The 13,348-nt window shown below is 48.4% G+C and overlaps 1 protein-coding gene across 8 annotated transcripts in view; it reads right to left on the bottom strand.

Moving 5' to 3' along the window:
* The window catches only part of NDRG4 (NDRG family member 4), a 39,525-nt gene that overhangs the window by 21,533 nt on the left and 4,644 nt on the right, over positions 1-13,348 (bottom strand). For all 8 annotated transcript variants that reach the window (XM_081030980.1, XM_081030977.1, XM_081030976.1 and 5 more), the window contains exon 2: positions 1,851-1,945. In XM_081030980.1, coding sequence (XP_080887106.1) covers positions 1,851-1,922 — 72 coding nt within the window. In that variant the 5' untranslated portion in view covers positions 1,923-1,945. The remainder of the gene's footprint in view (positions 1-1,850; positions 1,946-13,348) is intronic.

Raw genomic sequence — 13,348 nt, 5'->3', positions numbered from 1 at the left:
GTGGGGACAGAACCAGGAGTGCAGTTTCTAGGTTCTCAGCCTCACATGGAAAGGTGCTGGCTCAGGTAGTAAATGGCCATCAACTCTGATCGGATGGCCATCAGCTGTGGCTAGTTGGCTATCAGCTGTAACCAGTGAGCCATTGGCCACTAATATAATGGTTGTGGCTATGCTAACAGCGGATGGTGACTGAGCTAGCAAGTGAGGATTGCAGTTAGCATGGCGGGTTGCAGTTAGCACAGCGGATTGCAGCTAGCAAGTGGGGTTGGTTGGCTGGCAGAGAAGCAGACAGCAGGTTGCAGATCGTGTGGATCCTGTTTCCTCTGTCTCCAACCCAGCCACCGGTGAGAATATGAACCCCCTATCCAAGGCTCCGTGGGTGTTCCTTTTTGGCCTCGCCATATCCTGCGTCCTTATGGGGGAGCGGAGCTGAGACCTCACATAACACCCTGAATGACAAGGGGCCAGCCCTGAAAACTACTGGGCTAATGTATCCCTGGCAGAGAGAACAGCTGGGAATACGATCGGTTTGTTCCATGAAGAGCAACGAGCCTGGGAGGCAGGAGAGGAGTGAGCAGGGGAGAATGTGGCAAGTGGCGTGTACAGGTCTCATCTTGGGCCTCAGGAAGGGCTGTGGCTGTAACTCTCGGTGAGACAGCAGCCACGGACCAGACGAGCCCGTGAAGCAGACGAGTGACATGATGTATTTTCAGAGGGTTGTGCAGAGTAAAGGGGCCAGTGCAGAGTTTCCTGCAAGCATCTGGACAAGTGATGATGGGGCCTTGAGCAGGGAGGGAGTGCGATGAAAATAGAGGGCCTGTAAAGTGTACATTTTCCAGCTCACCAGCCATCCCTGACCATTCCTGGGGGGGCTGCCCTCAGATAATCTGAACTTATAAGTTAACTCAGGGTTCTGTCTTAAATATAAGACTGTACCCTTCTGGGAAGGACTGCTAGGCTCGTGGGGTTGGGCCCCTGGAACCCCAACCAGCTACTACTCTGTCCCAACACGTGGTGCTCAGTGGCTATTGGGCTCACCTTGCGGGGCAGAGACCAGTTCAGGGACTTGGGTCCCGGCTTGTCCACCTGTAAATTAGGGGGGAGGAGGGAGGAGGACGGGGGCTGGGAAGCATAACCAGGAGAGACCCCCCAGCCCTGAGGCCTCAGAAATCTATGAGCACAGCTTTTCCGTGGAGGGAGCGAAAGGGAAAGGGTGCCAGGTGTCATCACAACAAGAAAGTGTGCGGTAGAAATAATGAATTTAACGCCTAGAGCCCCAATGAGGGTCCTTTAGGACAAAATAACAACCTCAAGTGCCTCCAGCCCTGATCCTGGAGCCACTGTTGGTGACACTTGCTCTCATATCTCAGAGCTTGTAAGGAAAAACCAGAGAAGCTACAGACTGGGAATAGGCCCTCACAGATGGGGAGGCACCATCCTTGCTGGAGGCAGCACTGCCTAGCAGGTACCCTTTTGGGGTTTAAGGGTCTCCCAGAACCAGGGGTTGAGTCAGGCTCTGTTGCCTGATGGCTGTGTGACCTCGGCCAAGTGAATTAACCTTTCTGTGCCTCAGTGTTATCAAACGGGAGTAACTGTCCTAAACGGCCTCCCAGCCTCAAAGACAGCCAAAGCCACAGCGAGGTTGGCTGGATGTTAGTCGCATAGGCGCTCAGCCTGGCCGGGAACGCTCCCAAGGCAGGGGACTGGATTTCTCAGGGTGGCCTAAGGATTCCTGGTGCGAGGCTCGCCCGCATGAAAGGTCAGCTCGGCATAAAGGAGGGGAAAGGCGGTTTCCTTCCTGGCCACCAGAGGGCGCCCGCCGCCCCAGGACCGCAAGGGGGAGGACTCACCAGCTCCGCGCCGTCCTGGCCCCGGAGCAGCGGCTTCTCCTCCGGGAATCGCAGCTCCTGCAGCCCGGCCATGGTCACGTCGTGAAGCAGGAGCCCTGGGGAGGGAGGACGAGGGTTGGGGCCTGCTGTGACTCTCCCAACACAAGCCCGGGCTGGGGCAGGGGCACCAGTACCACACGGACCGCTCCATCCCCGGGTCGCCAAGCGCAGGCCCATCGCAGCCCGTCATCAGGGCAGCAAGGCTCTGTCTGCAAGGCTCGCCTGCTTGGCTTAAGGATGCAATGTTACTCTTTGTTCTTAAAAGTTAAAACATGCTTTAAAACAAACAAACAAAACGAAAGACGTCAGGGAAGAAAAGCAATACAGGGCGATTCCTAAAACAATTTGTCAAAGGCAGACAGAAGCCCTCTGTGTTTAGAACTTGTTAGTGGGGTCCTAGGGGACAGGGGGACAGAGCTGATACTGTCCTGGGCGAGGATAGCCGAGGGGAGAAAGGGGGGCCCTGGTAGTGTGATGTTGAAGGAGGGGGTGCCCATCATGACCGACCACCGGAAGGGAGGGATGCCACATGGAGACCATCAGCCCACAATCCGTCTAGCCTGGCACTGCCATCCCTCCCTTGGATTTCAGGATGGCATAGATTAGAATACCCTAAGAGAAAAACCAGCCGAGGACATGACCTGGAAATTCATCAAAGAATTAACAATGGCTAATAAATACATGGGAAAATATTAAAGCTCACTAGAAGTCAAAGAAATTCAGATTAAAACAAGATACTTTGTTTTGGCCAATGGAACCGGCAAACTTTGCAGTGAAACTGGCATTTTTCTTATATTGCTTGTGGGTGTATAAATTGAGACATCTTTCTGGAGGGCCGTTTTGCAGAATGAATTAACATTACTTAAAAGATTCATACTCCCAGACTCGGCAATCCTCTTCCTGGAAGAAATTTCCTAAGGAAACCAGAGAGGGCACCTAATGACTTATCTGAGCGAACGCTCACCGCCATGCCATTTATAGTATTAGAGAAAAACTGGAAGAAGTTAAGTTCCTATGAAAAGGGCATTAGACAAATACACTATGGGTCAGTGACTTTTAAAAGATATTCAATAACATGGGGCAATGCTTGTGTCATAATAAATAGAAAAAGCAGTTATAAAACATATAGTATTCAAATTATGAGAAATACAAACAGCCCCACAAACAAAGCCTGGAAGGATGTACATCAGAAAGTTAACAGGCATTATCCCTGAGTGAAAGACTGAAAATGAGGGCCTATAAGTCTGAAATCAGGAAAAAACATTACAAAAAAAGACTATTTGGTTGAAGATCAGTGACAATTCCTTATCCTTGCACAGCATTTCCTAGCTCACAAAGTGCTTTCTTCTGCTATTTGACTTCACCCTGGTAAGCAGTGAGGTGAGGAAACCAAGGCTAAGAGAGGTTCACTGGCAGGTGAAGATGGGGCCAGGCCTGGAAACCTGGTATTTGGACACCTAGTCTAATCCGGTGCTTATTCTGTAACACCACGGCTGCCTGACCTCATGGGTTCCTTCCTTCTTTCCTTTCTCCCCACCCTCCCTCCTTTCCTTCCCAACTCTATTTTTAGCCTTTCTTACAGATGAAGCCCTCAGACATTCCCTTCTGCCCCGAAAGGCTGCCAATTCCACTAGCTGTTTGGTCAGAAGATGCCCCTTTTCCTCCAGCCACATCTCACCCCTGCCCATCCCTGCTGCTTTGGCTTCTATCAATGGAAGGCCCAGGGACTCGGGAGTTGGCACAGTGGTTGCTTGAAACCCAAGGGCACAGGGCCATGGATGAAACCCATTTCGGTGGCAGAGCTGTCACGAGACCAGGTTTCAGCTCCAGACCTTCCCTGGGCTTCCTTCCTTTCCGTGAGAAGCTCAAAGCATCAGCTCTCTCTCCAGTGTTACAAAGTTGGTGCCTCAAGGCATAAGGGTCCCCTCCAGAGTCGAGTTTGGGGTGAGACGTGCTGAGGCTGGGCTGGCAGCTGCGGGCCACTCGGGCCTCATGGATGGCTAATGAAGAGCTGTGGAGACCCATGGGAGAGCCTGTTCCTAGCGCAGAGGCCAGACAGGGAGGCCCCTGCCCCGCAGCCCCCAGGTCCCAGCCCCTTGGTGCCGTGCAGGAGAGCTCTGTTCCCAGTGGTTTCCAGGGAAACCAGCTAACACAATGCAGATGGGCTGTATTTTTAGAAAGGCATCCTCCCCGCCCCTTCGCTTCCATCCTTTCTGATGGTTGCACACTCAGCCATCCATCTGGGTGGGGAGTTAAAAGAAGGATTCCCACCTTGGGAAACTCTTCCCCCATTAGGACTTTTTTAGCTACCAGCTTCCTGAGCACCCAACTGGATTAAACACCTTGGCAGCTCTGGGGTGTCCCCGCCCTCACCCAGGCCTGTTTTGAAACCACTCTGGAGAGCATCCTCCTCAAGGATGGTGCTATTAAAAGGGCTGAGAGTGGGCAGTGCAGGGACAGGTGGCCTGTGATGGAGGGGGTGGTGGAGAAGGGGGCTGGAGAGAAACCTTCTAATCCAGAGAGCTGGGGATGTCTCAGCCAGTAGAAAACAGAGACAGCCCAGAGCCCAGCAGGTGGTGATGTGGGGCTCCAAAACAGAGGCCAGAGGGAAAGGCAGAGGAGGTTCTTCTTAAGAAAGTTCTGATTTAAAAAACAAACAAGAGCCATGAAAAATTATATAGTCAATAACATTGCGATAGCGTAGTACGGTGCCAGATGGTTGCTGGACTTATGCTCACTTCTTTAGGTATGTAAATGTTGAATAACTATGGTGTACTCCTGAAACTAATATAATATTGTATGTTAGCTAAATTTTTAATAAAAATCTTTTTAAAAGAGCTGTTAAATAAGTTATAAGAAAATGAGATTCCTTATCAAATCCTATGTACACTTTAAATTTACACAACGTTATATGTCAATTATATCTTAATAAAGATGAAGTAATGAAAGAGAGAAAATGAGATACCTAACAACCTCCCCCAAGGAAGCCTGGGTCAGGTCTGCAAGGAGTTAACTAGCACAGAGCAGGGTAGCCTGGGCCACCCCAGGGGTCTGTGAGGCAACAGTGATGGCACTTTTCACTCTGCTCTTTTCCCCTCTGATCCCCATTCCCTGAAGGCAACATGGAGTGTTAAAACCAAATGGGCCTGGGATGAGTCCCAACCCTCTGCTTACCAATGGTGAGGCCTGGTGTTATAGGGACCATGGCCGCTATTTCTTATACGTCACTCATTGTCTACCTTTATTTTGAGCAAATCCCTAAAAGGGTTGCTTACCCGCAAAGTGGGCGTTTAGTCTCCCTTGGTCCACTTCAGAAAGTTCTGAGGTGTGACAGAAACAACTCAGGATAGAAAAATGCCTTTTAAATGGAAGATTTTTGTACCCACTTGGATGGGACAAAAATAGTTTAAGATACGTGATAGGGGTCTGCCTACTTAAGACAAACACAGTTTTCTTCCTCCTGTCCTCTGAGGAAGGGTTCAAACCTGCTGGGAGGGAGGCTCCCCTGAAGTTCGCAATAAAGGGACAGGAAAGGGATGGGGGAGAGGAAACACAGCCTCTTCAGCGGGATGACAGAGACCTGTGAGAGGCCCCTGGCCCTGCGAATACGGGTGGATTCTTTTCGAGGAATTGCATTTCTTTTCAGTTATTTTTGGTTGCTGATTTGTGCTTCTTCAAATGTGATTCTGTGCTGAGACCTGGGCCATGTGAACCCTCAGATTTATTAGGGTTAAAAAATACAAGTGACTACATGGTCATTCCTGAAACTATTCAATAAATGCTTCAATTAAATTGATAGGTGATAGTTACATACCCTACGGAATAAAGCAGCTATTGAACGGGAAGCATTGCTCAGACAGAGGAAAGGGAGGTTTGGAAATATATTGTGGGGATTTGGGGTTTGTGTCAACAATAGGGGACTCCTACCAGCATTTAGTGCCCAGGAGCCAGAGGTGAGAAAGGTCGTGCAATGTAGTAGGGACCGTGCTGCACAACGAAGAATTGCTCCCCATCCCAAAACAGCAAGAGCTGTCGCACCGAGAAACCCAAGAACTGACAGAAGGAAGGCAAGACCTAAGCAAAGTTAGTGTATGCAGGAGAAACCCTGTAGGTGAACCAGACCCTGTGGGGCAGGGAGAAACCAAACTGTGCGAGAAAGGAGGATGGACTGTGAAATAAATGGTCCAAGTGGCGGTCCAAGGTGCCCTGTGGATGCTGTACCCCTGAAAATCCTGGTTATTAGGGCCCATTAATACAAGAAAAGGCACAAACAAATGAAATAAGCCGCAACTGCGGCAGGAGGACAGCCAAAGCGGGCCTGGCCAGAGGGGTCTGTGCCACAGAAAAGGAATGACTCCTGTCCAGGCCTGTGCCTCCAAACACCCTTCTACCCACCCCACACCAGCACCACAGTTTAAAAGGAATCCCCAAAACCAGAGACCTCAGAAATCAGGAACTCAACTTCCAACGGCACTAGATACGTGTAGGGAGTTTGGAGCGGTACAGGCAGGGGGTCCCTCCTGGTACTGTCCTGTCCTGACTTTGAAGGGTTGGGAAGCACTGGGAGTAGGACAGGAACTTGACCTTCCCTCAGCATCCCCATTTCACAGAGGAGGAAAAAAAAGGCTCAAGGAGGGAGCGACTGGGGCCAGTCCCCCTGTGACAGGTCCCATGCTCTGAAACCCCACTCCACCAGTACTCGGTCTCCCCAAGCAGGTGGCATGACAGCAGGATGCAGGGAACACGATTTCTTTCTCTGGCCCAGCCTCCATTTCCTCTCTAGTTATAGCCCTTGATTTATGTTCAACCTGAACTAGACCAGTTCTCCTGCTTTTCCTTGATTTGGGCCTATGAATTCCTCTCTCTCCACAACTACCACCACCCTGCACACGCGCACACACACGCGCACACGCGCGCGCACACACACACACACACACACACACACACATCCTTCCAGCACATTCCCACTGTGCTTAAGGCAGCCATATTGAGATTCTGACCCTCAGAGCTAAAGACCCCAGCTGCCTCAGGAGGTATATCCTACCCATAGGAAGCACGTGCCTTTGTCCATGCTGTTCCCTCTGCCTGGAATGCCTTTCCCCGTCATATCCTTACAGTTACAACAATAAGAACAATCATTCATATTTTTCTGCTGACACTCAATATATTTTGTTGAATGAGATGAAATGAAAGAACGTATGAATGATTCTTCACTCAGACTGCAAACTACTAAAAGACTGATAACATTCAGTGCTGGTGAGGGTGTGGGAAACAGCACTTCCTCTCACAGACTGCCAATTGGATGGCAGTGGGTTCACCTTTATTTAAAAGGCAAGTCGGTAGTTTGTAAAACTGTAATTATCTGTCAACTCTGCAATTCTGTCTTTATCCTAAAGGAAACACCCACGTGTACATTAAGAGGCAGTGTGCGGGGGGGGTGGGGGGAGGGAGATGAGGGTCAGGGGGATCAAATATATGGTGATGGAAGGAGAACTGATTCTGGGTGGTGAACACACAATGGGATTTATAGATGATGTAATACAGAATTGTACACCTGAAATTATGTAATTTCATTAACAATTGTCACCCCAATTAATTTAAAAAAAAAAGAAAAAAAAAAGAGGCAGTGTGCAAGGAAGCTTGCTGCAGCACTGTGTAGAATAAAAATGTGGAAACAACCCAAATGAACATCAGGAGAATGTAACCAAAAGCTAGGGAACACCTACACCCCAGAGCAGCACGCAGCTATTTAAAAACTGAGGAATCTCCATTCAGACACACAGCGTTCTAAAACATGCAGTCTAAAGACAAAGGCATGTCACAGAATAGTAAGCATAAAGAAGCCCATTTGTGTAAAAAGCATATGTACTGAACAAGTACACATTTGGAAATTTAGAAAAAGGTCCTCACATGATTCAGAGTGACTGTAACAATGCTTATCTCGAGGGAAGGACATGGATTTGGAAGGGTATAAAAGGAGATTTTTATTCCACATAGCAGATTTTATCCAATCTAAGATGCCATTGATTATAACTCACACTAACATTGTACGTACCCATGGCAAAGGAAAAAGCACTGCCAAAATGAAGACATAATACTTCCCCCCACCTTGTAACGTTTTATTGTGCAATAATTTAAACTTACAGAAAAATTGAAGAGAAGACCAGGCACAGAAATTTCCCACGTACTCTTCACCCAGCTCCCTCTAATGTGATGCTACAGGACCGTAATCCAATGAGGGAAACCAGGAAATGAAACACTGATTTGATACGGTATATAAATTCTATCCGTTTTCCCAATAATGTCCCAATCCAGGAGGCCACACTGCATTTGGGTGTCACGTCGTCTCCTCCAGGTGGGGACAGTTCCTCAGTCTTTGTTTTTCAAGATGTTGGTACTTTTGAAGAATACTTATTAGACGTATCTGTGGAACGTCCCCCAATATGGGTTTGTCTGTTGTTTGCTTATGATTAGACCAAGGTTATGTATTTTTGACAAGAATACGAGAGGACTGATCTGTCCTCATCACTGCCTCCTCTTGGGGGTAAGTGATGTCAGTGTGTCTTATTACTAGGGATACTAACCTTCATCATTTGATTGAGGCGGTGTCTGCAGGTTTCTCCACTGTAATGTTACTCTATTTCCTTTTGTAACTAGTAAGTATCTGTGGGAAGATACTTTGAAACTATGTAAACGTCTTGTTTCTTATCAGACTTCTGCCCACTAATTTTAGCAACCATTGATGACTCTTGCCTACAATTATTATCAAGGTGTTCGCTTATTGATACTTTTCTATTTCCATCATCCTTTCTACATTTATTAATTGGAATTGTCCTGTAAGAAAGAGCTACCCTTTCTCCTCCATTTACTTATTCAATTATTTATTCACATTAGTCTGAAGTCATAGATATTTATTTTATTCAGTGGGTTATAATCCATTGCGATCATTATTAATTTCGTTATTCAAATTGTGCCAGATGTGGCCATTGCAGGTTCCTTTAAATTGGCTCTTGGGTCCTTTCACCATGCACCCATTATTTTTTGAGTAGTTTCTAATTTTCTAGCCCCATATGATGTTCCAAACTCATCTTTCACTTTCTCTACCTCAACCCTGGGGTCAACCACTTCTCCACGGAGCCCTGGTTCCTTGCATTGGACCCAGATTTTTAAAAAACGTCTATCACTCTTGTGAATTCTTTAAAAGAAAAATATAAGCGAACTAAACTGTTTAAGGTCTTCCTAAAACTTCTTTACATTCAGGTTCTGATGCCTCTGAATTACTGTCTGGAAGTTGCTGGCGTCCGTGCTTTCTGAGGCAGTGCTGGCTCCTCTGACATCAAGACCACTGGGGATGCAGCATTTTCCAAGAGTGTGCCACTACTGTCTCCAGGATTTCCCTCCAAGCTGCACATTCTGCGGTCCATGTCAGAGACTGTATTTTAGAGATCTTAAAGTATGAAAAAAATGTGTGTCTTAAAGTTGACACAGCATAGCTCTTTTCTAACATTTTCTCCTATTGTGACACAGGACCAATGAGTGAACAGTTTCTGTACACAGCATGGCTTCAGGCGTGAAACACAGACATCAATAAACCTCCAATCCCCAGACCAAGGCCAAGGGCAGACAGAACTGGACTCTCCATAACACATCCCATGTGGGCAGCTTCTGTGTGGAGCCAGTAAAAAAGTCCTATCGTGGCAGAGACGATGAATTGTCCCCCAATATCTGTTCTCCCCTTCTTCCTTAATAACAGATCCCAGCATTTTAGATGGGCAGGTGGACAGTGGGAATAAAACCTATTTATGATCCTGTGGCAACATTCTTCCAGTAAGATGGAAATGGAAGCATGTGACTTTGGGGTAGTGGTCGTACAGCGGGGAGACATGCCGTTCTTCAACCCTTCCTCCTGGCTGGAATACACACGTGACAGTGGGAGTCTGAACGGCCAGTTTGGACCCTGAGGCAAGATACTAAAGGTGGCAACATAGAAGGAGTCTAGGGACCTGAGAATCATGAAGCCATGATTCTGGATGATGCCTACCTCCAGGCTCTGTTTATGAAAGAGGGAAACACACTTTTAGCTTGCTTCATCTATGATTAGCTTGGGCTTTCTGTCACATACCATTGAAGTTAATCTAAACTTGGGGCATTTTTCTTGGAGACCTACCCTAACGTGCTAAAGGAACTCAAAGCAAAGGGAAAGGTTGGGACTTGCCCGAGGAACAACAGGGAGATGCTGGCGCTGATCCAGGACCTGCAGCTTCCTCTCTGTAATACAATCCATGAAGCGATTATTCTCTCTTCCACTAGTGCACCAGCTCCTTCTAACGCACCCCTCACGAACCCACGAACCCACGGTAAGTGTATCCACACAGGTAACCATGACCTACATTCAAAAGTTGAAAAGCCCAGTTTGGTACTTTTTGCCACATAGTCTCAAGTTTCCTTAACAAAGGTGCCTCCATTCCGGTGTGTATCTTTGCCGAATTTGGCAAACTTCCCAGAAACACAGACACACTTGCCCTGGATCTTTATGCTATGGAGCAGAGGGGGAGACACAGAGGCTGATGGACACCCCACATTCCCCTCTTTGTGTCCGTCTACATTCAGTTTTTGTCACTTGTAACCAAGAGACCTAACATAACCTCCAGAGGGGCCAGCATGCCACCCACCCATCTGGCGATCACACCCAGGCAGCCAGGCCCAGGTGTGGGGCCAGAGGGCTCATGGGGTTAGAGGCAGCCTTCCCCACCACACTCACACGGCAGCACCAGCGTCCACTTTAGCAGTTTAGGTCTTTTTCAGCCCAGGCACTTCCGTTAGATGAATCCAAACCTGTGATGGTCAAAAGCACCCCCAGGACACCTTGGGGCCTACTAGATGGCCACCTGGGATTTCAAGGGCTCTCCAGGCCATCCCTGCCCACTACCCCTCTCTGCCCCAGCCCGATATGCCGAGTTCACATGAATAGCATGGAGCTGGCAAGGGCTCAGAGCTCTCACTTTATGGATGAGGAAAGGCTTGTGCAAGGGCTCAGGGTGGGACAGGATGGGATCTTCCTGAAGGAGAACCAATCAGCTCCCCTGCTCCACCCCCAGGCTCCAGGCCCCCTCAGGACATCTCTACTCTGGGACAATAACATGGGCAACATTCTTACAAGCCACTTCCGGCCTGCAAGAGCCTGGCCACTGGCGCAGGCTGTCAGGAAACAGTCTCGGGTGCACAGACTATGATCCTGGGGGCTGCAAACCTTGGACTTGGCTACGAAACCTCCCAGTCTGGGGAGAGGACACCCTAGAAATATTCCCTCCACCCCCTCTGAGAAGGCTCAGGTCCCCTCCCCATCTCACCTACCCAGGATGCACTGCATCACCAGGCACACAGCACCTGCCCGGCCACCTCTTCCCAACAGGTGACCTGGAACAACATTTCGGTCCTCAGAGGTATTTGTTATGGGGCTTAAGACGCATGGTCATTCTGGTTGGATGTACCTATCACCTGTGGTTTAAGGCACTTGAAGATTAAGAAAAGGGGAGGGGGCACAATGAGGTTTGTGTGAGGTGGGGAGCAAGCTCACATCCTGTCAATGTTCACAAAACAGGGTCCAGGGGCTCTCCCAGCTGATCCTCAGGACCCCTCTGGGCTGGGCCAGGCTCAGCTCAAGGTCACACAGCTCGGGCCGATCAGAACCAGGTTTCCAGACCCCGTGGTGCCACCCTCTGCAGAGGCTGAGGCACAGAGTCTGACCGGTACACACCCCGTCTTGGTTTCCCAAGGCAGTGGTAACAAATCACAACTTTGGTGGCTTAAAACATCCATTGTCTTAGAGTTCTAGAGATCAGTAGTCCAAACTCAGCTGTACTGGGTGGAAATCCAGGTGTTGGCAGGACCGCTGTCCCCCTGGAGGGTCTAGGGGAGAATCTCCTGCCTCTTCCAGCTGCTAGGGCTGTGTTCCCTGCACTCCTTGCCTGGCGGCCCGTCTTCAATGCCAGCAGTGGGAAACATCTCGCTGCAGGCATCACGTCACCTTCTCCTGTGGTCCGTGGTCCAGTCTCAACCACAAGGTTGCCGGTTCAACTCCCGCAAGGGAAGGTGGGCTGTGCCTCCTGCAACTAGCAATGGCAACTGGACCTGGAGCTGAGCTGCGCCCTCCACAACTAAGATTGAAAGGACAACAACTTGAACTGGAAAAAAGTCCTGGAAGTACACACTGTTTCCCAATAAAGCCCTGTGTTCCCCTTCCCCAACAAAATCTTTAAACAAACAAACAAACAAACAAAAACCAAAAAACACTGTTTTGAACCATCTTTTGGACTCTGGAGCCAGATATCCTGATTCAAATCCCAGCCAGCCACTTACCATCTGCGTGACTTTGGGCTAGAGACTTAACCTCTCTGTGTCTGTTTCCTCATCTGTAAAAAGGAGGAAATAATAGCACATCCTTCATAGGGTGGCTATGATGAGTTAATGTATAGAAAGCACTTAGGACTGTGCCTGGCACATGGCAAATGCCATGTAAGTGTGATCTGTCCTCACCATTATTATTATATGTATAGGAGGACATCTGTTCAAGTGGGTAACTTTGGCAGCATAATTCGCAGCTGCCTGCAGTTCCCTGGTATGAGTGCACTCCCATTTATTTAACCTCCTCTACTGTTAGGCATGTAGGTTGTTTCCAGTTTTTTTCCCCTTTTGCTTCTATAAACAACTATGAGATAAACATCCTTGAACACACACCTCTGCACACATCTTTATTGGTTCCTAAAACTTCAACTGCTGAGTCACAGATCACTTTTGAGCTTTTGATATATCATTGCCAACTTGCCCTTGCTAAAAAGTTGCACCAATCTTTGCCCTCCTATGTACCGTGGAACGGCACCATCATCTCCCCCCCCACCCCACCCCCACTGGTGGCCCGGGGCACACTCAGTGATCTGCATGCCTTTCCCCTCCTCCAGACCATGCCTCCCGACTCACCTGTGCGTGCCCCACACCCACATTGTAATGCCCCAGTGAAGCAGTGATGTTTACTGAAATGGATGAACTGGAAATGAGGATTCGGGGTCTGATTTTTCAGCCTGCTGGGGTAAATCTATGCTTCATTTTCCGCCACATGTAAAATGTAGGTCAATACACCTGCCCACAATCAAATCCTATCTGAAGGTAGTCTATGACGTTGTGCGGGGCTACAGAATCCAGGCATTAAAATGACACCAAAATTCCAGACAGGAAAGTTTTGCTTTTTAATCATACATCAAGTAGATTTTTAAAAAATTTCCAACATCAAATACTGAGGCTCCCACGGGGCCTTTTCAGAGCTCAAACATTAGCAATCTCTCTGACTCTGAACCATTTTGGAGACATATTGTTTGGGTACCAGCACACAAAAATCATCACCTTTCTACCTGCAAGTAGACTAATGTCCCACTTTCCCACATCATACTAGGAAATAAAAAAGC

Source organism: Rhinolophus hipposideros, assembly GCF_964194185.1.
Source record: "Rhinolophus hipposideros genome assembly, chromosome: 21".
Classification (NCBI taxonomy): domain Eukaryota; kingdom Metazoa; phylum Chordata; class Mammalia; order Chiroptera; family Rhinolophidae; genus Rhinolophus; species Rhinolophus hipposideros.
The sequence above is the reverse complement of the archived record's forward strand: the minus strand, read 5'-3'. Positions and strand labels throughout refer to the sequence as shown.